Source organism: Pleurodeles waltl, chromosome 2_2 (assembly GCF_031143425.1).
Source record: "Pleurodeles waltl isolate 20211129_DDA chromosome 2_2, aPleWal1.hap1.20221129, whole genome shotgun sequence".
NCBI classification, from domain to species: domain Eukaryota; kingdom Metazoa; phylum Chordata; class Amphibia; order Caudata; family Salamandridae; genus Pleurodeles; species Pleurodeles waltl.
Genome location: NC_090439.1, coordinates 119203998 through 119226409, shown reverse-complemented (window position 1 = coordinate 119226409; position 22412 = coordinate 119203998). Strand labels below are relative to the sequence as shown.

General features: G+C 44.6%; 1 protein-coding gene across 8 annotated transcripts in view; it reads left to right on the top strand.

Annotated features, from left to right (window-relative positions):
- The window catches only part of CDH20 (cadherin 20), a 1654453-nt gene extending 1632799 nt beyond the window's left edge, over nt 1-21654 (top strand). For 4 of the 8 annotated variants that reach the window (XM_069219505.1, XM_069219513.1, XM_069219511.1 and 1 more), the window contains 2 exons: nt 18096-18347; nt 19840-21291. In XM_069219505.1, the coding sequence (XP_069075606.1) occupies nt 18096-18347; nt 19840-20324 (737 nt within the window). In that variant the 3' untranslated portion in view covers nt 20325-21291. Of the gene's footprint in view, nt 1-18095; nt 18348-19839 lie in introns of all 8 variants that reach the window. The other 4 variants (XM_069219506.1, XM_069219508.1, XM_069219509.1 and 1 more) reach the window with 3 other exon arrangements.
- Nucleotides 21655-22412: the final 758 nt, after the last annotated feature.

The window sequence follows — 22412 nt, the reverse complement described above, 5'->3', positions numbered from 1 at the left end:
CCAACTTCCTACATTGGTGGATCAGCGGTGGGGTACAAGACTTTGCATTTGCTGGACTACTCAGCCAATACCTGATCACACGACAAATTCCAAAATTGTCATTAGAAATTGATTTTTGCAATTTGAAAAGTTTTCTAAATTCTTAAAAGACCTGCTAGGGCCTTGTGTTAGATCCTGTTTAGCATTTCTTTTAGAGTTTAAAAGTTTGTTAAAAGTTTGAATTAGATTCTAGAATCAGTTTTAGTTTCTTAAAAAGTATTCCAACTTTTAGAAGCATAATGTCTAGCACAGATGTGAATGTGGTGGAACTCGACACCACACCTTACCTCCATCTACAGATGAGAGAGCTAAGGTCACTCTGTAAACTAAAGAAAATAACAATGGGCCCCAAACCTACCAAAATACAGCTCCAGGAGCTTTTGGTAGAGTTTGAAAAGGCCAACCCCTCTGAGGGTGGCAACTCAGAGGAAGAGGATAGTGACTTGGAGGACAATTCCCCCCTACCAGTCCTATCTAGGGAGAACAGGGTCCCTCAAACCCTGACTCCTAAAATAATAGTCAGAGATGCTGGTTCCCTCACAGGAGAGACCAACACCTCTGAAATCACTGAGGATAGCCCCAGTGAAGAGGACATCCAGTTAGCCAGGATGGCCAAAAGATTGGCTTTGGAAAGACAGATCCTAGCCATAGAGAGGGAAAGACAAGAGATGGGCCTAGGACCCATCAATGGTGGCAGCAACATAAATAGGGTCAGAGATTCTCCTGACATGTTGAAAATCCCCAAAGGGATTGTAACTAAATATGAAGATGGTGATGACATCACCAAATGGTTCACAGCTTTTGAGAGGGCTTGTGTAACCAGAAAAGTGAACAGATCTCACTGGGGTGCTCTCCTTTGGGAAATGTTCACAGGAAAGTGTAGGGATAGACTCCTCACACTCTCTGGACAAGATGCAGAATCTTATGACCTCATGAAGGGTACCCTGATTGAGGGCTTTGGATTCTCCACTGAGGAGTACAGGATTAGGTTCAGGGGGGCTCAAAAATCCTCGAGCCAGACCTGGGTTGACTTTGTTGACTACTCAGTGAAAACACTAGATGGTTGGATTCAAGGCAGTGGTGTAAGTAATTATGATGGGCTGTACAATTTATTTGTGAAAGAACACCTGTTAAGTAATTGTTTCAATGATAAACTGCATCAGCATCTGGTAGACCTAGGACCAATTTCTCCCCAAGAATTGGGAAAGAAGGCGGACCATTGGGTCAAGACAAGGGTGTCCAAGACTTCAACAGGGGGTGACCAAAAGAAAGGGGTCACAAAGACTCCCCAGCAGAAGGGTGATGAGACAACCAAAACTACAAATAGTAAAGAGTCTTCTACAGGCCCCCAAAAACCTGCACAGGAGGGTGGGCCCAGAGCCTCTTCACAAAACAATGGGTACAAGGGTAAAAACTTTGATCCCAAAAAGGCCTGGTGTCATAGCTGTAAACAGCATGGACACCAAACTGGAGACAAGGCCTGTCCCAAGAAAGGTTCCACTCCAAACTCCCATCCAGGTAACACTGGTATGGCTAGTCTCCAAGTGGGATCAACAGTGTGCCCAGAGCAAATCAGGGTTCACACTGAAGCTACTCTAGTTTCTGAGGGTGGGGTGGATTTAGCCACACTAGCTGTCTGGCCGCCTAACATGCAAAAATACAGACAACAACTCTTAATTAATGGGACTAGAATAGAGGGCCTGAGGGATACAGGTGCCAGTGTCACCATGGTGACAGAGAAACTGGTTTCCCCTGGCCAATACCTGACTGGAAAAACTTACACAGTCACCAACGCTGACAATCAGAGAAAAGTACATCCCATGGCAATGGTTACTTTAGAATGGGGAGGGGTCAATGGCCTGAAACAGGTGGTGGTCTCCTCAAATATCCCAGTGGACTGTCTGCTTGGAAATGACCTGGAGTCCTCAGCATGGGCTGAGGTAGAGCTAAAAACCCATGCAGCAATGCTGGGTATCCCTGAACTGGTGTGTGTGAAAACAAGAGCACAATGCAAGGCACAGGGTGAAAAAGTAGAGCTGGAGTCTGGAAAAATGGCCCAGCCTACCAAGAGAACAGGAAAGTCAGTTGGGAAACCAACTGCAACACAGCAAAAGAAAGGGAACCTCTCTTCTCAGGAAGAAGTTCTGCCCTCTGAGGGAACTGAGCCTTTGGAGCTTGAACCTTATCAGGTTGAGCTCTTAGGCCCAGGGGGACCCTCAAGGGAAGAGCTGTGTAAGGGACAAGAAACCTGTCCCTCTCTTGAAGGCCTTAGGCAGCAAGCTGCTGAAGAGTCCAAAGGCAAGAAAAATGGAACACATAGGGTCTATTGGGAAGATGGGCTCCTGTACACTGAGGCCAGAGACCCCAAACCTGGTGCCACTAGGAGAGTGGTAGTGCCTCAACTGTTCAGAGAGTTCATCCTAACATTGGCCCATGACATTCCCCTTGCTGGACATTTGGGACAAACCAAGACGTGGGAGAGGTTAGTCAACCACTTCTACTGGCCCAATATGTCCAACATGGTTAAGGAGTTTTGCCTCTCCTGCCCCACCTGTCAAGCCAGTGGTAAGACAGGTGGGCATCCAAAGGCCCCCCTCATTCCACTTCCAGTGGTGGGGGTGCCCTTTGAAAGAGTGGGTGTGGACATAGTTGGTCCACTGGAACCTCCCACAGCCTCAGGAAATATGTATATCCTGGTAGTAGTGGATCATGCTACCAGGTATCCTGAAGCTATTCCCCTTAGGTCGACTACTGCCCCTGCAGTAGCCAAGGCCCTCATTGGTATCTTTACCAGAGTGGGTTTCCCTAAGGAGGTGGTGTCTGACAGAGGTACCAACTTCATGTCAGCATACCTAAAGCACATGTGGAATGAGTGTGGAGTGACTTATAAATTCACTACACCATACCATCCACAAACTAATGGCTTGGTTGAGAGATTCAACAAGACATTAAAAGGCATGATCATGGGGCTCCCAGAAAAGCTCAAAAGGAGATGGGATGTCCTCTTGCCATGTCTGCTTTTCGCTTACAGAGAGGTGCCACAGAAGGGAGTAGGATTCTCACCCTTTGAACTTCTGTTTGGTCATCCTGTAAGGGGACCACTTGCCCTTGTTAAAGAAGGCTGGGAGAGACCTCTCCACGAGCCTAAACAGGACATAGTGGACTATGTACTTGGCCTTCGCTCTAGAATGGCAGAGTACATGGAAAAGGCAACCAAAAACCTTGAGGCCAGCCAACAGCTCCAGAAGTTTTGGTATGACCAAAAGGCTGCACTGGTTGAGTTCCAACCAGGGCAGAAAGTCTGGGTTCTGGAGCCTGTGGCTCCCAGGGCACTCCAGGACAAATGGAGTGGCCCTTACCCAGTACTAGAAAGGAAGAGTCAGGTCACCTACTTGGTGGACCTGGGCACAAGCAGGAGCCCCAAGAGGGTGATCCATGTAAACCGCCTTAAGCTCTTCCACGACAGGGCTGATGTCAATCTGTTGATGGTAACAGATGAGGATCAGGAGGCAGAGAGTGAACCTCTCCCTGATCTTCTGTCATCAGACCCAAAAGATGGTACAGTAGATGGAGTGATCTACTCAGACACCCTCTCTGGCCAACAGCAAGCTGATTGTAGGAGAGTCCTACAACAGTTTCCTGAGCTTTTCTCCCTAACCCCTGGTCAGACACCCCTGTGTACCCATGATGTGGACACAGGAGACAGCATGCCTGTCAAAAACAAAATCTTCAGACAGTCTGACCATGTTAAGGAAAGCATCAAGGTGGAAGTCCACAAGATGCTGGAATTGGGAGTAAGTGAGCGCTCTGACAGCCCCTGGGCCAGCCCAGTGGTCTTAGTCCCCAAACCTCACACCAAAGATGGAAAGAAAGAGATGAGGTTTTGTGTGGACTACAGAGGGCTCAATTCTGTCACCAAGACAGATGCCCATCCAATTCCAAGAGCTGATGAGCTCATTGATAAATTAGGTGCTGCCAAATTTCTAAGTACCTTTGACTTGACAGCAGGGTACTGGCAAATAAAAATGGCACCTGGAGCAAAAGAAAAGACAGCATTCTCCACACCTGATGGGCATTATCAGTTTACTGTTATGCCCTTTGGTTTAAAGAATGCCCCTGCCACCTTCCAAAGGTTGGTGAATCAAGTCCTTGCTGGCTTGGAGTCCTTTAGCACAGCTTATCTTGATGATATTGCTGTCTTTAGCTCCACCTGGCAGGATCACCTGGTCCACCTGAGGAAGGTTTTGAAGGCTCTGCAATCTGCAGGCCTCTCTATCAAGGCATCCAAATGCCAGATAGGGCAGGGAACTGTGGTTTACTTGGGCCACCTTGTAGGTGGAGGCCAAGTTCAGCCACTCCAACCCAAGATCCAGACCATTCTGGACTGGGTAGCTCCAAAAACCCAGACTCAAGTCAGGGCATTCCTTGGCTTGACTGGGTACTACAGGAGGTTTGTGAAGGGATATGGATCCATTGTGACAGCCCTCACTGAGCTCACCTCCAAGAAAATGCCCAAGAAAGTGAACTGGACTGTGGACTGCCAACAGGCCTTTGACACCCTGAAACAAGCAATGTGCTCAGCACCAGTTCTCAAAGCTCCAGATTATTCTAAGCAGTTCATTGTGCAGACTGATGCCTCTGAACATGGGATAGGGGCAGTTTTGTCCCAAACAACTGATGATGGCCTTGACCAGCCTGTTGCTTTCATTAGCAGGAGGTTACTCCCCAGGGAGCAGCGTTGGAGTGCCATTGAGAGGGAGGCCTTTGCTGTGGTTTGGTCCCTGAAGAAGCTGAGACCATACCTCTTTGGGACTCACTTCCTAGTTCAAACTGACCACAGACCTCTCAAATGGCTGATGCAAATGAAAGGTGAAAATCCTAAACTGTTGAGGTGGTCCATCTCCCTACAGGGAATGGACTTTATAGTGGAACACAGACCTGGGACTGCCCATGCCAATGCAGATGGCCTTTCCAGGTTCTTCCACTTAGAAAATGAAGACTCTCTTGGGAAAGGTTAGTCTCATCCTCTTTCGTTTGGGGGGGGGTTGTGTAAGGAAATGCCTCCTTGGCATGGTTGCCCCCTGACTTTTTGCCTTTGCTGATGCTATGTTTACAATTGAAAGTGTGCTGAGGCCTGCTAACCAGGCCCCAGCACCAGTGTTCTTTCCCTAACCTGTACTTTTGTATCCACAATTGGCAGACCCTGGCATCCAGATAAGTCCCTTGTAACTGGTACTTCTAGTACCAAGGGCCCTGATGCCAAGGAAGGTCTCTAAGGGCTGCAGCATGTCTTATGCCACCCTGGAGACCCCTCACTCAGCACAGACACACTGCTTGCCAGCTTGTGTGTGCTAGTGAGGACAAAACGAGTAAGTCGACATGGCACTCCCCTCAGGGTGCCATGCCAGCCTCTCACTGCCTATGCAGTATAGGTAAGACACCCCTCTAGCAGGCCTTACAGCCCTAAGGCAGGGTGCACTATACCATAGGTGAGGGTACCAGTGCATGAGCATGGTACCCCTACAGTGTCTAAACAAAACCTTAGACATTGTAAGTGCAGGGTAGCCATAAGAGTATATGGTCTGGGAGTCTGTCAAACACGAACTCCACAGCACCATAATGGCTACACTGAAAACTGGGAAGTTTGGTATCAAACTTCTCAGCACAATAAATGCACACTGATGCCAGTGTACATTTTATTGTAAAATACACCACAGAGGGCACCTTAGAGGTGCCCCCTGAAACTTAACCGACTATCTGTGTAGGCTGACTAGTTTTAGCAGCCTGCCACAAACCGAGACATGTTGCTGGCCCCATGGGGAGAGTGCCTTTGTCACTCTGAGGCCAGTAACAAAGCCTGCACTGGGTGGAGATGCTAACACCTCTCCCAGGCAGGAATTGTCACACCTGGCGGTGAGCCTCAAAGGCTCACCTCCTTTGTGCCAACCCAGCAGGACACTCCAGCTCGTGGAGTTGCCCGCCCCCTCCGGCCAGGCCCCACTTTTGGCGGCAAGGCCGGAGAAAATAATGAGAATAACAAGGAGGAGTCACTGGCCAGTCAGGACAGCCCCTAAGGTGTCCTGAGCTGAGGTGACTCTAACTTTTAGAAATCCTCCATCTTGCAGATGGAGGATTCCCCCAATAGGATTAGGGATGTGACCCCCTCCCCTTGGGAGGAGGCACAAAGAGGGTGTACCCACCCTCAGGGCTAGTGGCCATTGGCTACTAACCCCCCAGACCTAAACACGCCCTTAAATTTAGTATTTAAGGGCTACCCTGAACCCTAGAAAATTAGATTCCTGCAACTACAAGAAGAAGGACTGCCTAGCTGAAAACCCCTGCAGAGGAAGACCAGAAGACGACAACTGCCTTGGCTCCAGAAACTCACCGGCCTGTCTCCTGCCTTCCAAAGATCCTGCTCCAGCGACGCCTTCCAAAGGGACCAGCGACCTCGACATCCTCTGAGGACTGCCCCTGCTTCGAAAAGACAAGAAACTCCCGAGGACAGCGGACCTGCTCCAAGAAAAGCTGCAACTTTGTTTCCAGCAGCTTTAAAGAACCCTGCAAGCTCCCCGCAAGAAGCGTGAGACTTGCAACACTGCACCCGGCGACCCCGACTCGGCTGGTGGCGATCCAACACCTCAGGAGGGACCCCAGGACTACTCTGATACTGTGAGTACCAAAACCTGTCCCCCCTGAGCCCCCACAGCGCCGCCTGCAGAGGGAATCCCGAGGCTTCCCCTGACCGCGACTCTTTGAACCTAAAGTCCCGACGCCTGGGAGAGACCCTGCACCCGCAGCCCCCAGGACCTGAAGGACCGGACTTTCACTGGAGAAGTGACCCCCAGGAGTCCCTCTCCCTTGCCCAAGTGGAGGTTTCCCCGAGGAATCCCCCCCTTGCCTGCCTGCAGCGCTGAAGCGATCCCGAGATCTCTCATAGACTAACATTGCGAACCCGACGCTTGTTTCTACACTGCACCCGGCCGCCCCCGCGCCGCTGAGGGTGAAATTTCTGTGTGGACCTGTGTCCCCCCCGGTGCCCTACAAAACCCCCCTGGTCTGCCCTCCGAAGACGCGGGTACTTACCTGCAAGCAGACCGGAACCGGGGCACCCCCTTCTCTCCATTCTAGCCTATGTGTTTTGGGCACCACTTGGAACTCTGCACCTGACCGGCCCTGAGCTGCTGGTGTGGTGACTTTGGGGTTGCTCTGAACCCCCAACGGTGGGCTACCTTGGACCAAGAACTGAACCCTGTAAGTGTCCTACTTACCTGGTAAAACTAACAAAAACTTACCTCCCCCAGGAACTGTGAAAATTGCACGGTGTCCACTTTTAAAACAGCTATTTGTCAATAACTTGAAAAGTATACATGCAATTTTGATGATTTGAAGTTCCTAAAGTACTTACCTGCAATACCTTTCGAATGAGCTATTACATGTAGAATTTGAACCTGTGGTTCTTAAAATAAACTAAGAAAAGATATTTTTCTATATAAAACCTATTGGCTGGATTTGTCTCTGAGTGTGTGTACCTCATTTATTGTCTATGTGTATGTACAACAAATGCTTAACACTACTCCTTGGATAAGCCTACTGCTCGACCACACTACCACAAAATAGAGCATTAGTATTATCTATTTTACCACTATTTTACCTCTAAGGGGAACCCTTGGACTCTGTGCATGCTATTCCTTACTTTGAAATAGCACATACAGAGCCAACTTCCTACACCAGGGGTCGCACAGACAGTGCCAGGGGTCGCAAAGGGCAGGCCAGGGGTCGCATATTTACAAGCCCCTAACACTACCTCATGCCATAGTGTCATTTTCTTTATGCTAAGGCGGTGCTAAGGTGGTTTTTCCACTGCGTCAAATTTCCAAAGTGGCGCAATGCTTGCATTGCGCTACTTTTCAATCCCATGTGACACAATATGCCTGTGTCAGGCATAATATATCCAAGGGAGCATTTGGACACAGAGAGGCCCAAAAAATGGTGCAGTGAAATTCGCAACATTTCACTGCGCCATTTTTTTCTGTCATTTTTAATGCCTGTTAAGAGCAGGCGTTAAAATGACACACCCATTTTATTCTATGGGCTTTCCTGCACTTTGCTGCACTAGAGTCAACATTTTTGGTGCTAGTGCAGCAAAGCGCCACAATAGCATAAAAAATGTTGGGGGTATTGTCTTAACGACTGCTATGGTGCGCTGAATTGTAAATATGGTGTAGTTAGTTGGGTCAGGGGCAAAGCAAGAAAAGTGGCACATCAGGACCAATGAGCCACCTTCTTGTAAATATGGCCCAGAGTGTGTGATGAAAAATATATGAAGAGAGAGAGAGTTAAAAATATCTCTGTCAAGTAACTTCTTAATTCTATTTTAAATTCTACTTAAACAGACTTTTATTAAGGAAGTGAAGAAATGTTGGTGATACTGATAACAAAGCCATCTCTGTTTTTTGCGGACTGGGACTAACTTTTCACCGTCCTACTTTGAGCCAGAACAAGAGAGAGAGAGAAAGGCAGAAAAAAAGAGAAAGAACTGTAAAAGGAACATAGGAAACCAGTGATAAAAGGAGAAATCGTGGATGAAAAAGAAACCTGCAAGAGTGAAAAGAGAGAAAGCAAGTGAAGATTATGGGGAGAAGGAGCCATGAGTTAGAGGAATGAAAGCTAGCCAACCTTGATGTTTGCCAGCCCTGGTATTTTGCAGCATCACATGTGGGCTACTAAGAAAAACTTTAGTCTCCTGCATTTTTTTTATTACTACCATCATCATTTATTATTATTATTATTATTATTATTATTATTAGTAGTAGTAGTAGTAATAGTAGTAGTAGTAGTAGTAGTATTAGTAGTAGTAGTTTCATTACTGTCATTACTATCATTAGTATTCATATTCTTATTATTATTAGTACTAACAGAATTATTATTATTTCAAATTAAACACTGGTGGGCGGTAGACTATGATTTGCTGTCTAACAATGCGCACTGATACAAGTGCGTGCTAAGAATGTGCAAGGAGGGATGCAGAGCTAGGAAGCAATGGAAGTAACACGATCTCTGCAGTTATGCCTGGGGGCATTGCTATGCAACATGAAGTGGAAAAGCTGCTGAACAAGAACAAACATGGACAACATGCTCTGTTCGCTTGCCTATTTCTGTCTCGCTTCTCGCTTAAGCGACTGAGATGCTAGCAGGATCTGAGAACTGACAGTTTGCTGTCGGTGCTGTATGTCATAAAGAGGAAGCATGCCTTTTGGAAGGTGGATTTCTCCTGGGCATTTACAGTATCTCTGCTGTGCAAATGCTTACCTGACAAGGAGGGAAAATTCAACTGCATGCATGACTGAGGGCAAACCAGCCGAACGGGCTTGCAATGCAAATAAACCCGAAGACAGTGTGAGGGAATCAAACAAATGAGTCAGTAAAATGAACTACATCAGTATTGATAATATTGTGCACAATGAAAAACAGACATTCTGCTCCTGGTTCTACACAGAATGGCATGCAGCACTCTGTGGATTTCTGGCATGTTTGCACTCACGACCACTGCAATCACTACGCTGCTTCATTATCTCATTTATTAATTTAGTTCTGATGGACTTGATTGGAATTGGGCTACAGAGGTAATTAAATATTCTCCATACTACTGTGTTGAAAATGATATGGCTGTGAACCTTACAAAAACTCAGATTGTGGTGTTTGGAAGGAAGATTGAAAAGAAAGGAAGTTGGTTCCTGGGTGGTCTTCCAAGCACCTGAAGCTCTTGTTATAAATACCTTGGTATCTGGCTGCAGGATTGGTTGCCTTAACTCTTACATCTCAATTAATTAAAGCCAAAGACCGCTGCCTTAATTGTACCTTTTCAATCCTAAACCTCAAATTGCAAAGCCCAACTCTGGTGCCTCTACTCACAGTGATAAAAGCAAAGTTTATTCCAACAATCAGTTTTGGCACAGAGGGTTTTCTGGGGTAGTTTGGGTCATTTTTCCATTCTGCACAAGGCAAGGTATTTTGCTTCCTCTTTTGACTCCCACAAAATGCAACTTTATACCAGATACTTTTAAAATGTGGCGTGTTTAATCAAGAACGAGATCAACACGGCTCTTAAGTAAATGTCGCTGTTAAGACTGTTCGACCAGGTGACATTGCATTGTCTGTTGGGGAAAGAAATTCAAATTGCCACTCTGACAAAAACCAACAGCTGGGTGCAGACTTTGGAGTTGGCCTTGGATGATTTAGAAGCAAATGAATTATGGGAATTGACACTATCGCATGACCACTTCAAAACTGCTCTAAACAACGAAATAAAGAGAATCTCATGGAACAGGGACAAACACGTTTTATCAAAAGAAGCAGTGCATGAATTATCATTGGTTTTTATAAACAACCGTGCTCACAATCATACTTAACAGTTTTATTTAGAATCTGTTATGAATCAAGTTGCTCCACCCGTGCTTTGGCTTGTGTCATTATACTTCTGCCAAAATAGTCTTGAAACCTCTTTCTTCCAAGTGCAGACTTTGTCACCAATATAAGGAAAAATTAACTCATATTGTATCAACTTGTCCTAAACTTTTAACTGAACGCAAGACTTTGCTGCGGATTTTTTTTAAATCAGAACATGCCATCATGCATTACTCTTTTGTTTAAGGGGTGAAAGCTGAAGCGATTGCAACTTTTATCAATTTAATTACAAAAAGCGGACAGGTTGCTGACAGCCAAATGTCCTATAACAGAGGTAAAGATATGAGACAATTTGAATAAATGCCCCAGTATGATGTTATCCAATTCTATTCTTGCACTTTATAGCGAATTTTGCACCATTACATCTGCACTTTATATTTGGAACCATGGAAAAGGCAATGTAAGGCATGATGAGAAACAATTTACCACGTAAGTAAATATGATGTGATACTCTTTCCCCACATAAGAAAAAAAGGGAATATGAATTACATCTACTCCACAGCATGACTTTCTCCCAAAGCTGAGTAGCGTATCTTTGCACAAAGGTTTTTTCACTTAGACAGGAGTATGGAAGGGATACCATGGTGCATGGATCTTTAAAAAAGCAAGACTTTTAGGCGATATAAATATCATGCAGACTTCTGGCCGGCAGTGTCAGTCCCTTATGATTGTTTGCTTTGTGCACTATTTATGAGCAGTTTTGACCACATCTTTTGAACTTTTGCAAGGGAAAACCAGGAGTTCTGGGGTGGATGGTTCAACAGCACAAATACATTTAGATAACTAGCCCATCACCCTGGTCTTAACTCCTTCCTGGTTTTTATGATTATGTTTTAGGGCCTCATTTACAAGGAGCTTGCTCCACTGTTGCGTCTATTTTATTTTTACGCATCGGCGGCACATTCTTAGCTCCACAATGCCCCATATTGACGCATTGGGCCTAATCTGTCAGTTTTCATAGGCCTGCGCCATACAATGTATAATGTATCCATTATAGTGGTTCGCATGGAAAAACCCATTTAGAAATGACAAAGTTAAATTTACAAGTTTTTCACTGTGTCACTCTAAGCTTGGGATGCTTCAAAACTCAAAAGCATGCTAAACCCAGGCATAGGAAATGATGCAAAGGTTTTGTAATGGGACTTGCCTCTGTTTTTTGATGCATTGCTGGAGTTGTTTCGTCATAAGGCCAACTCCAGAAATGCGTCACTTCTGGGGCTCTTGCATTGCCGCAGACTACCCACTGATGCATCGGAAGTTCTGACGCATCCTTCGGACCTTCAGCCATGTAAAGTAAATACCACACATCCATGGCATTGGGTGCTCAACTACCGCAGGTACAAGAAATTTGGCGCATTGCTGTCACAACGCAGCGCTGCATAATTTCTTATAAATAAGGCCCTTAGTTTATCAGGGCCCTGGACAATGTAGTCCATTATTTTTATGATCTCTATTTTCATGTGTGTTTTAATCTATTGTACTATGTTGTATAACATGATGTTGTTAATTAACTGAAAAAACATACTTACTTATGTCATATGTGCAAAAGGCCACTTTTATGGGAAGCAAGTTGAGCAAGTCTACCTTCTTTGGCTGAGCCGCACATACTAAAATGCCATACTCAACTTTCTAAATATGTGTTCTTAACCCATTCTTCACCCCTATACACTCCCTCCACAACATTTCACTCCCCCCTTCCTGTAAACAATGAAGGCGGATCTAACAAAATGCATTAAGAATCTCATGCGTTTTCCTTCCTACCAATCTATTTCCCTATTTGATTCACCTGCCTTGAACCTGGCACCACCTCAATAATAACTGTTTCTTCCTCTCTCATCTCATGCTTCCTCTGGCTCTCTTTTCTCCTGTTTAATCATCTCTCAGTCTTTACTTCCTCAACCCACCACCAGAAAAACCTTCTGTGAGGTGTTATGTTTGTCCCTCCCTATTTGCTCCAGTCTCATCCAGACAGTGTTCTGCTTCCATTAGCGCCTCAAGATAAAAATTGTTTCCAAGTACTGAAAGGGTCACCCCATCGTTTGGGAACATGGCTTTGCATTCATCAACCCTGTTCAACTCTTTCAGTGCCCTCACCCCTGCAAGGATCATACCCCAAAACTTCTTCCCATGAAAGCCCCTGCCATCTTTCCCCCAATGAGCAGCAGCACCAGGTCCTTCACAACAGGGGGGTAGCTTCAGGGGGAATGTTTGGGGAGGAGGGTAACATCCCCTCTAATTAATATATTATATAAGAAATAGTTGGTAACAGGTGCTTTTAGTTGGGTATGGTAAGGTGTCTGTCAGATTTTACCTATGATTTATACATGCACACACAGATTAAAACACACACACATTCCTCTCTGTTATGAACCTCTTGAAAAATGTTGGTTACTTTACAAAATATTTGATGTCCCACTAACAATCTGTACTACTGTTCATTTCCACTGCCCCTTAAGCCCCCCCATGACCTGCTTATAAAATAATGTATGTTAACAAGATATGCCTGTGTGATTGTTGAGAAATCTAAAGCTCCCACAGTCTTACTGACCAAGCTATGCCCTCACTTCTCAATCTACCCCATTATGAAATTGATCATATTTCTCCTGTTCTCCTGACAACACAATTCTTTCTGCAATCTTACCACTCCAAACTGCAAAAATTCAGTACAGCCCATCCTGTATGTCTTCCTCATCGATACTGCCAGTGAGTGTTCCACCAGTTGCATTACTCCCACATTCCGATCTCCCTAAAGACCTCCATAGCTCTCGGGTCTCTCACATCTGATGCCGGTGCTAAACCATGAAAACTTGTCCACTGTGAATGGCAACACGCACCAGTCACATCACTTTTCAAACCTAAAGTAGGCAGGCTCCGAACAAGATGTTACTTCAGAAAACATTAGCGCCCTCAGCAGCCTTAACACATACTCATTCTTTGTTGTCATCCTGTTAACTACAAGCACGGCCACTTGGGTATTATTCACAATTGTCACCTTCTTGTTTCATAACTGCTGATCCCACAAACATGCAGCAAGCACCACAGAAAAGCTCTTGAGAAAGGCAATGTAATGGTCTTTTTCTTTCACGCCCGTGGCCACCTTTCAGTGCACAAGTCATCTCTCCAGTTTACTTCAAATTCTTTAGCAACTGATGCTCCTGAAAAGATTTCAACTGACCACGTCAAGTGTTCATTTTGTAGCCACAATGTCACTCTATCATAGTGTTCCAAAAATTGCATACACATCATCAAGTCCTTTGTGATTCTGTCTGTCATGTATCCAGTGGTATGACTTTGATGCCTCTCTAATGGCAAGTGCCATTTGCATACAAAATGCTCTCCTTGGGCCACCTCTCCACCAGCAAAGTTGAATTATTCTAGTGCTTCTTGCAGTTTCCACAAATCACAATTCTTTATCTCTATCACTTCCTCTAGTAAGTGTCTCAAAACAATCAGTTTTCCTCCTGGTAGTTGTGACACTGTCTCATCAGAGTCAAGTTCTATACCTAGAGAATACTGACTTTCTGTAATTTCATTTGCTAATAGATTGCTAAATGACCCTGTCACCGTGTGTAGCATCACCATCAGTCTTTGGCATTCTCCTGGTACCCCTGCCCTTCCAACCATCAAAATAGCATTGAGGTAGCACACCATCTGCCCAGACCTTGACACCTATCTCACAACACACCCCATGAATGTGCTGATCTTATTGAAGGCCACACAGACTGATAAGCACCCCATTGGCATAGGCTTCTCTGTGTAATAGAATCCTGGAAACCAAATTCTCAGGAGGTAAAAGTCACACAGGTTTATCAGTAATCGCCGGATCACTGATTTAATGTCCACTTTGGCCATCTCTGCTCCCTTACAGCATTCCTTCACCAAGACTATGGAAATATCAACTTTTGTGTAAGTAACTGTATATTCTCATTGGTTGATAAACGCATTTACTGAGGCTTCTTTGGACCAAAGCAGGTGTTGAATCAACTAAACTTCACCCATTTTCTCAGGAGGTACCACCAGCAGAGATACAATGAGGGTTTCAAATGAGGGGTTGTAAACAGACCTGCCATTCTGCAACTTTCTGCTTTTTTGTTCTGTTTGTCTGCCAGCACCCTGAGGTCTTCCTTGCAGGATCTAAAAATCGCTGTCTACTTGCCATGGAATCTGAAAACTTTGCATAAAGCCATCCCACAAAAACCTCGCTGAGGCACCATCCAGGTACCTCAACAACCGGGGGAGTTTTATGTCCGGCTAACCCAGCGTGGTTCCCTTTCCCCAACACCCCTCTGTTCTCACCCCTACCTCGACCCTCATCAGCCTGTGTGGCGCTCCCTGTGCAATGAAAGACTGGGTGTCTGTCCCTATACTTAGAAGTCATCCCTAAATCTACAGTGATACCTATGATAAGCTCCCCTGTTGAAGTTCCAGTAATATCACCCATGCCTTCTCTGGCTGCTCCTCCAAATCCCCTAGCTCCCAGACCCCACATCAGGGTGGGACACCCATGAAAAGGCATATAGGTCAGTGGCAACTGTCTTGTTCTGTTCCGTTTGGAACGACCTATTGGGGGATCATATATTGTAACCACACTTCGTTGTCTATTTCCCACCAGGATTAGGTGGTCGATATGCCAGACCCCCAAAGATGATACTGGCTGCCATAATGAACTGCATCTATTTCCACAGTGCCACATTTCACTCAGGTACTTTCTCACAGATGATATAGGCATAGATGGTAAAGGGTGTCACCCAAATATTGTTGTTAATCGGCACAATAGGTTGCATGGCCAACTCACACTCTTTGGAACCTTTTTCCCATTATGTTTCCCTGTACAATAGCTTGAATATAGCCACATATTTGTTTGCCCATATTTTTTTTAATGCCCAATAACAGGTGCACACCAAGAGGGTAGGCTATTCCCATGTAATAAAGGTTTTCTGGCTGGCCTGAGCTACCTAGACTAGGTCCTGTCCACATTCTACTTTTTCTTGCAGTCACGGTCTGGTGTTCCAGAACCCTGTCGCGTCCCTCTTTCATCCTTTCCCTATGTTGCCGATGTTGTTCCTTGAGCTGCCTCTGTGGCTTTACTCCTGGTCCCCTGAGCTGACTATACCTTCAGTATGAGCTGACTAAGATGTGGTGCATTCTTGGGCTAAGAATCTGTCCCATGATTTTCATTCTGCTCTCTGCATGTTCTCACATTCTCTCTCTCCTCTGTATGCTCCACATTCATAGCAATCTCCCACCACAGTCCCTCTCTGCCCCTTTGGCACCTTCCCCCAATTTGTTGTCCAGTTCTCTCCATACACATGCCCATGCTCCTCCCTGCAGTGTATCCTACTTGCGTTCTTCTGCGCTGCTTCCCCCCTCAGCCCTTCTCTCCTCAGCCAGTTGTTGTTGCCCAGTTCTCTCCATACTCATGTACATTCTCGTCCTTGCAGTGTCTTCTGCTTTACGTTCTTCTGGGGCACTTCTCTCTCTCAGCCCTTTTATCCTCAGCCAGTCCTCCCAGCTGGGGCCTTTTCTCCCTTGGCACTTCTCAGCTGTCATCACTAAAGTCACCATGCTGATCAGACCCCACTTCTTCAACCCCCGCCACTTCTCGTTTGCTGAGCTTGTCTCCATCTCTGTCTTTGATTTTGCTAAGACCCGCCCAACATAATCACTATCACCCAGTACTTTGACATTTGAGCTCCCTTCCTCAAAGCTCCCAATGTCCTCTCTTATGATGCAGCCCTGTCCAGACCATGTACGTGAGCTCCAGCCAGTGCCATGCACCACTACCACCAAGAGTAGGGAAGCTCCACTTCTGTACCCACATGCACCCTGCTGGTCCCACAACCCCAATCTCCTGTCGCCTCCTGTCCTGTCCCATCACAATACTATTGTCCTGATCATCCAAAGTCCCTGATATGGCATGCACTTGTGCAGGAAGTTGTCACTTCTTGCACAAAAACAATCCTGCAAGCAATGCAGGCGCCCTTGCACCATGGTGTAAGGCTGCCTGCATTGGCGCTAGGCAGTCAAAAGGGCACCAGCGCAGGGGTAAAGGACAGGAAGCACTGAATTGGATATGTATGGCACATTCCTACTCTTTCCCTGTGATGCAAGGCAGTGCAGCAAGGTATCTTGCTGCGCTACCCTCCACCACAAAGTCCATAAATATGGGCTGCAGTTTGTTGGCAAGGCCAGTGGAGTCACTGAATTCTGCTACAGTGGTGATTTCTTTGTAATTATGGATTTGCTGCATTGGCCACATAATTCAACATCAGCTGCATGATATGCAGATTTCAACAAAACAATTGTTTCTACCTCAAATGGGTAGAATATTAGGAAACATACATATAGGGCCCTTGCCAGTTACAAACACTTTGCAAAGGTTAGCTGGTCAGCTGTCTCATGTTTATTGCTTCATTTAGGTATTAAACAGATATTAAATAGTTGGAAATATTTTCCAAATAAGGGTTTAGGTTTAAAGGGTGGGGTGGGGGGCTGGGGTGGTTTAGGTTTTAGAGGAGGGGGTTGGGGTTCTCATAATTTGGGGGGCGGGGTTGGGGTTGTTGTGGGGATGGGGGGGGTCACAGTAATTTTTGAGTTTGGGGGTTAGGGGGGAAGCATGCTGGGTCGTGCATGCTGATTGCTAATGCCTTTACCAGGAGTGTATTTACAACAGTAAAATCGTTGTTAACACATTCGTGGTAAAGGCATTAGTGGTTAAAATGAGGTAATTGTTCCAACCTCGTTGTTGAGCCACGGGTGGTTGAGGCACCCGTGGTTCCGAGATATAACCCATAAAAACTTATGCTAATGTGGCGCAAGGAGGCACTAGGCCCCCTTAACTTTAGGCCATAGACGCTCATTAGAAGTGGGAGGGCCACGGATGTGGTAATTATAGCATCTGCTACAATCAGATACCTCAGGAATCTCAGTTTAACGTCTGCTAATCTTATGGTTTATTCTGAGTACGTCCCTCCAAAGTCAGGCATACCAGACAGTGGAAATAAAATGGTGTTGTGTTCCTTCATACAAGCCTAAATCAATGTTTGTTGGTAAATAGCATATTTTTCTTTCTTATGAAACCTTTGTATTTGCTAAGGTGTTGGATTTTTTTGGGATCAATTTGCGATAATAGGCAACAAAACATTGCCAAAGAAGGTGCTGCATAATGGTTCGTAAATTGTTCTACCTTGGCATATAATTTAGTCAACGCTGCCCAATAATTGAGTCCTTCATTGCCACATAATTCCAGAGGACCACCTTTTTTGTCTGTTACTTAGTCCTCTGGTGATCTTATGGTAATTTGGCTGTACTCCTTCAAATTTTCATTAGGTGGGGTGCATACTACTGCAAGAATACAGCAAATCCAAGGTGACGCAAATTACTTTGTTTGCATTTTTTTGGGTGTCTGTAGACCCCTCCCCTTCCCCACACAAGGGGGAGGCGATAAGGGTACATGTACCATACCCACTTATATGTTCTTTTATTTTTTATTTTCAGGACACAGGGACTGAGTTTTCAAATAATGTTTGACCACACATACACAGATACATAGAGGATGTTTATGTGTCCCTTTTTTTGTTTCCGCACAGATAACACAGCCTGGATTTTGACACGAAGATCTGGCTTCAGACAGCACGAACAGAGTGCCTTCTACCTCCCAGTTCTGATCACTGATAATGGTCGTCCCAGGCAGAGTAGTACGGCCACCCTGACTATCCAGGTCTGCAGCTGTGATAATGCTGGTGATATAATGTCCTGCCATGCCGAGGCCTACACTCTACCCGTCACCCTGAGCAGAGGTGCACTCATCGCTATCCTGGGCTGCATATTTGCCCTGCTAGGTAATCCTTCCACTGATCATTGCTTTCGACTGTAACTCTTGCATATCTCTCTCAGACGTCTTTCAGAGCTGTAATATTCATCATAGTAAGGGAGACATTCTCACAGGATAGTGGTCCAATGATTAACCTTCTTGGGATTGACCATACATTACATTTTTCCCATTTATTTTGTAAGTCGTGAGACCCACTGTGGGGGCATGGCCTTTCTAAGGAGGACTAACAATGCATAAGCACACATTTCTAAAGACAATGATACATATATTTGCCGATTTAAAAATTAGTGGGAAGAGAGTGAAGACTCGGGATATCACGTCTTGAAGCCGAGGAAACAGCCAGATTCCCCTCTTCTCATACTTGCCGCCTTGAAGCTCAGAAGATGGCTGAGTTCAATGCCCACTCCTGACACATATGTTGTTTTATAGGTCTTGAGTTTGAATCCCAGTGAAGGGGACTCAACCCCCAAGCCTTATAAGGTGGGGAAATTGAATACCATATGTTGGTGCAAATTTGGCATTTGATATTTACTGCTCTTAGAAACAATAGAAGTGCAGTATTTACAGCTATATAAACAACAGGTCATTAGTCTTATATGCTAATTGGAAGGTGAAAGGCCCCCACACATTCTGAGGTGGTAGGAAGAGCTGGACCGTGACATTTGTGCTTCTTGCCATTGCGGAGAAGCAAACCAGTGGGGCAGTTAGTGAAGGATCCATACCTTACTGGGGAGGATATTTCTGGACACATAAGTGCTCATGTGAACGTTTTTCTAAGAGAACCAATTATTTTCATGAATTGTTTTAATATATGAAACAATGGTAATTTTACCCAAATCCTCTGTCATTGCTTTTTAGTACTTGCATGCTGATTTTGGTAGCAGATCTCTACTATGATCGTCTGACCATTACACAAAGAAATTTCCAAAAACCTGAATAGGTATGACAGATGCTCACATATGATAATAGACGTTCATTAGAATCAGCCCCAAGAAGAAATCCCTTCGATGTTTGAAAGGCCAGTGCCTACTGTTATATACATGCTACAAAGATCAAGTCTAAGAATTTTATATTTGCGGTACATTCCCACTACTTGATTGAAACCTTTATCTAACAGCAGTGTTGTGGTACGGGGGTTTTACCTCTGAGGCACCACATTGGAACAATAGCGGAGCCATTATTAACAGATTGTGTCCTTGTTTTCCAATTCCTATCACAAGACAGTGCTCGTTTTCTACTCTGCTTTTAGATGCAGCGTAGGATTTGGAGTCTATTTAGGAGGGGAAATGGTCTAACAGCAGGGAATGTGATGCAAGGTTAGAGACCACAATTAGATTCCCACGAGTCATAGATGTCAGTCATTGGAGAGCTGTGCAACTGGTTCCATTGCAAATGCCAAGTTCAGGATAAAGAGCACTATCTTATCCTTCATTGTAATAGTCAATCAATATTTTCTTTTTCCTGTTGCTAATTTTGAAATAATGTGTTTTTTTTTTTAGTGCTGGTGCTTTTTATCTTGTCCATGAGGAGACATCGGAAGAAGCCCTATGTTCTTGACGAAGAGGATAACGTCCATGAGAATATTGTCAGGTACGATGATGAAGGTGGCGGTGAAGAAGACACTGAGGCCTTTGATATTGCAGCCATGTGGAACCCCAGGGAAGCCCACATGGGTAAAGTGAGAAAAGATATGCAGCCGGAAATTCAGTCTCTATCCAGATATGTGCCACAAAACTGCAGGATTGAAAGCAGCGTTCATAGCTATGTGTTAGCCAAGCTCTACGAAGCCGATGTTGATCTCTGCAGCCCTCCTTTTGATTCATTACAGACCTACATGTTTGAGGGTGATGGGTCGGTGGCCGAGTCACTGAGCTCCTTACAGTCAGCCAGCACGGACTCAGATCAGAGCTACGATTACCTCACTGACTGGGGGCCCCGTTTTAAAAGACTGGCAGAAATGTACGGTGGCCCACAAGGGAAATGAACTTCTCTGTAGGATGACGAGTGTAAAGACACTGCAATGTCACAGGGCAGAATCTAGATACATTCTCTTGTGATATCTGTGGCTGCGAGAGGGGAACTCTACTCTCAACACCGGGAAAGAAAATGGAGGAGGAGACTTAATGACATTTTATCTGGACCAGCTTTACTCAGTTACTTAAGTTGCATTCTAAGAAACGAGGATTTCTTTTCTTTTTAAGGACTCACATTTAAAGGTCCCAGAGTGAGATGACCTATATATTTTTATAAAGCACCAGTTACATTGTGTTCCTGATATAGGTGGATTAAAAAGGAATGCGTGGGTTATAACCTGCCCAAATTTTTTTTTAGGATGATGGGGATATCACAGTGTATTAGTGGACAATACTTCTAAGAATACCCTGTGCTAAAAAAAAGTTTGTTAATGCACAAAGAAAAACTGAACCGAAGCCTCCCAGACTATTCCTATGTAAAATTGGGCAATTGCTTTGGTCCTAATGAAGGATTTAACAGTTTCAGAATGGTAAATGAAAGCTGCCTGGCCGGTGTGGAGACTTGGACATTGATTCCAACTGAATGGTTGACTTACTTCTTTTAATACTAATCCAGATCAAATGTGTAAATACATACTGCTTTCTTTACTTTATTCCTGCTTATCTCCTAACTACCTAAAAAGAAACTGGAAAAATCTGCCTCTATAGCACTGTTGAAGATCCATTTTTGTGCCATATTTGAAGAGTAAATACTACAAAGGGATGCCAAATTAAACGTTTTGTTAATTCATGGACTAATGGGCTTTCCTATCTATACAGTGCAAATTCACTGGATGTTTACATATGGCAGGAGACCTACTTGAAAATATGAAGCATTACAAAATAATAATATGTGGGCATAAGGATAGACATGGAAATGTTTTGTATATTTGTTGATAATTTTGGTAATAAATATGGTGCACTGAACATTGATACCTTAGGTTGTCTTCTAAAGAATGTATTTTTTTCAGGAAATTGGTAATTTATATGTTACGGCTAGATGAGTGAAAGTTTACCTCAGAATTTTGGTAAGTAAGATAGCTCGCTGGGGGTTCCAGAGAGCAGTCAACCTCATGGATAGTCGAAGTGCTTGAGACATGTTCCAGCTAATATCTGTGACGAGTAGTATATTAGTAATAGACAGCATATAGACAGACCCCCTCGTTGACAATTATAATAAATAGTATATGATAGCAATCTGCTTGTATAGTTTATGCCTTGCTATTTTTGTGTGCAACAGTTATAATCAAGACAATTTATCAAAAAATAAATTCTCACCAGGCATCTGTTAAGTGCCACTCCAGCTCGTTGTCCTCACAATCATACAAACTTATAATATTAATAGACATACCTAGTCTGTCACTCACCTTTCACAAGTGATGGAGGGGTGGAAGTTAAGGTTGAGTTAACGCAACAAGTGTGGGAAATTAGAAGGTACCACCTTGACTTTTGAATTCCATGTCTTTTTTTGGTTTTGTGGTTTAACCGCAGTCGGTATTATTAGCTAATTTTAGCTCCCTTTTAACTACATTTTTATCAAGGAATTTCATGTTTTTTTGTTTTATTTGATGATATATCATGGTGGATGTGAGGCATATTCTGGAGGAAGAGCCCCATAAAATGATGAGCATATGGGTGTATGAAGGTCGGTATGTCGGTGTATAATACTGGTTTTGTTGATGTGTGATGGTCAATGAGTACTGGTGGGTGTGTAGATGTTTGATGGTGAGTGAGTTGCCTTATAGGTGAGTGTAGGAGTGAATGTGTGATCAAGTGACTGTCCATGAACACACACAGCTCACACAGTAGACCATGCTTGCCAACCCAGGTGAAGAGGGATGGAAACAAACAACGACCATTCTAAAAAAAAGACAGCATGAAAACGACTGTTGTGTGTACCACCTTTGATAACTATTGCGGGACTTTAAACTCCTGTACTCCCCTACCAGGATCTTTTGTACCGTTCTTTCTAGATATCTGCGTGGTTTATGTGGCTATTATCAGTCACTGGTGGTAGGCGGAAGAAACTTGAAATGACTTGAAATAACCTACGAACACAA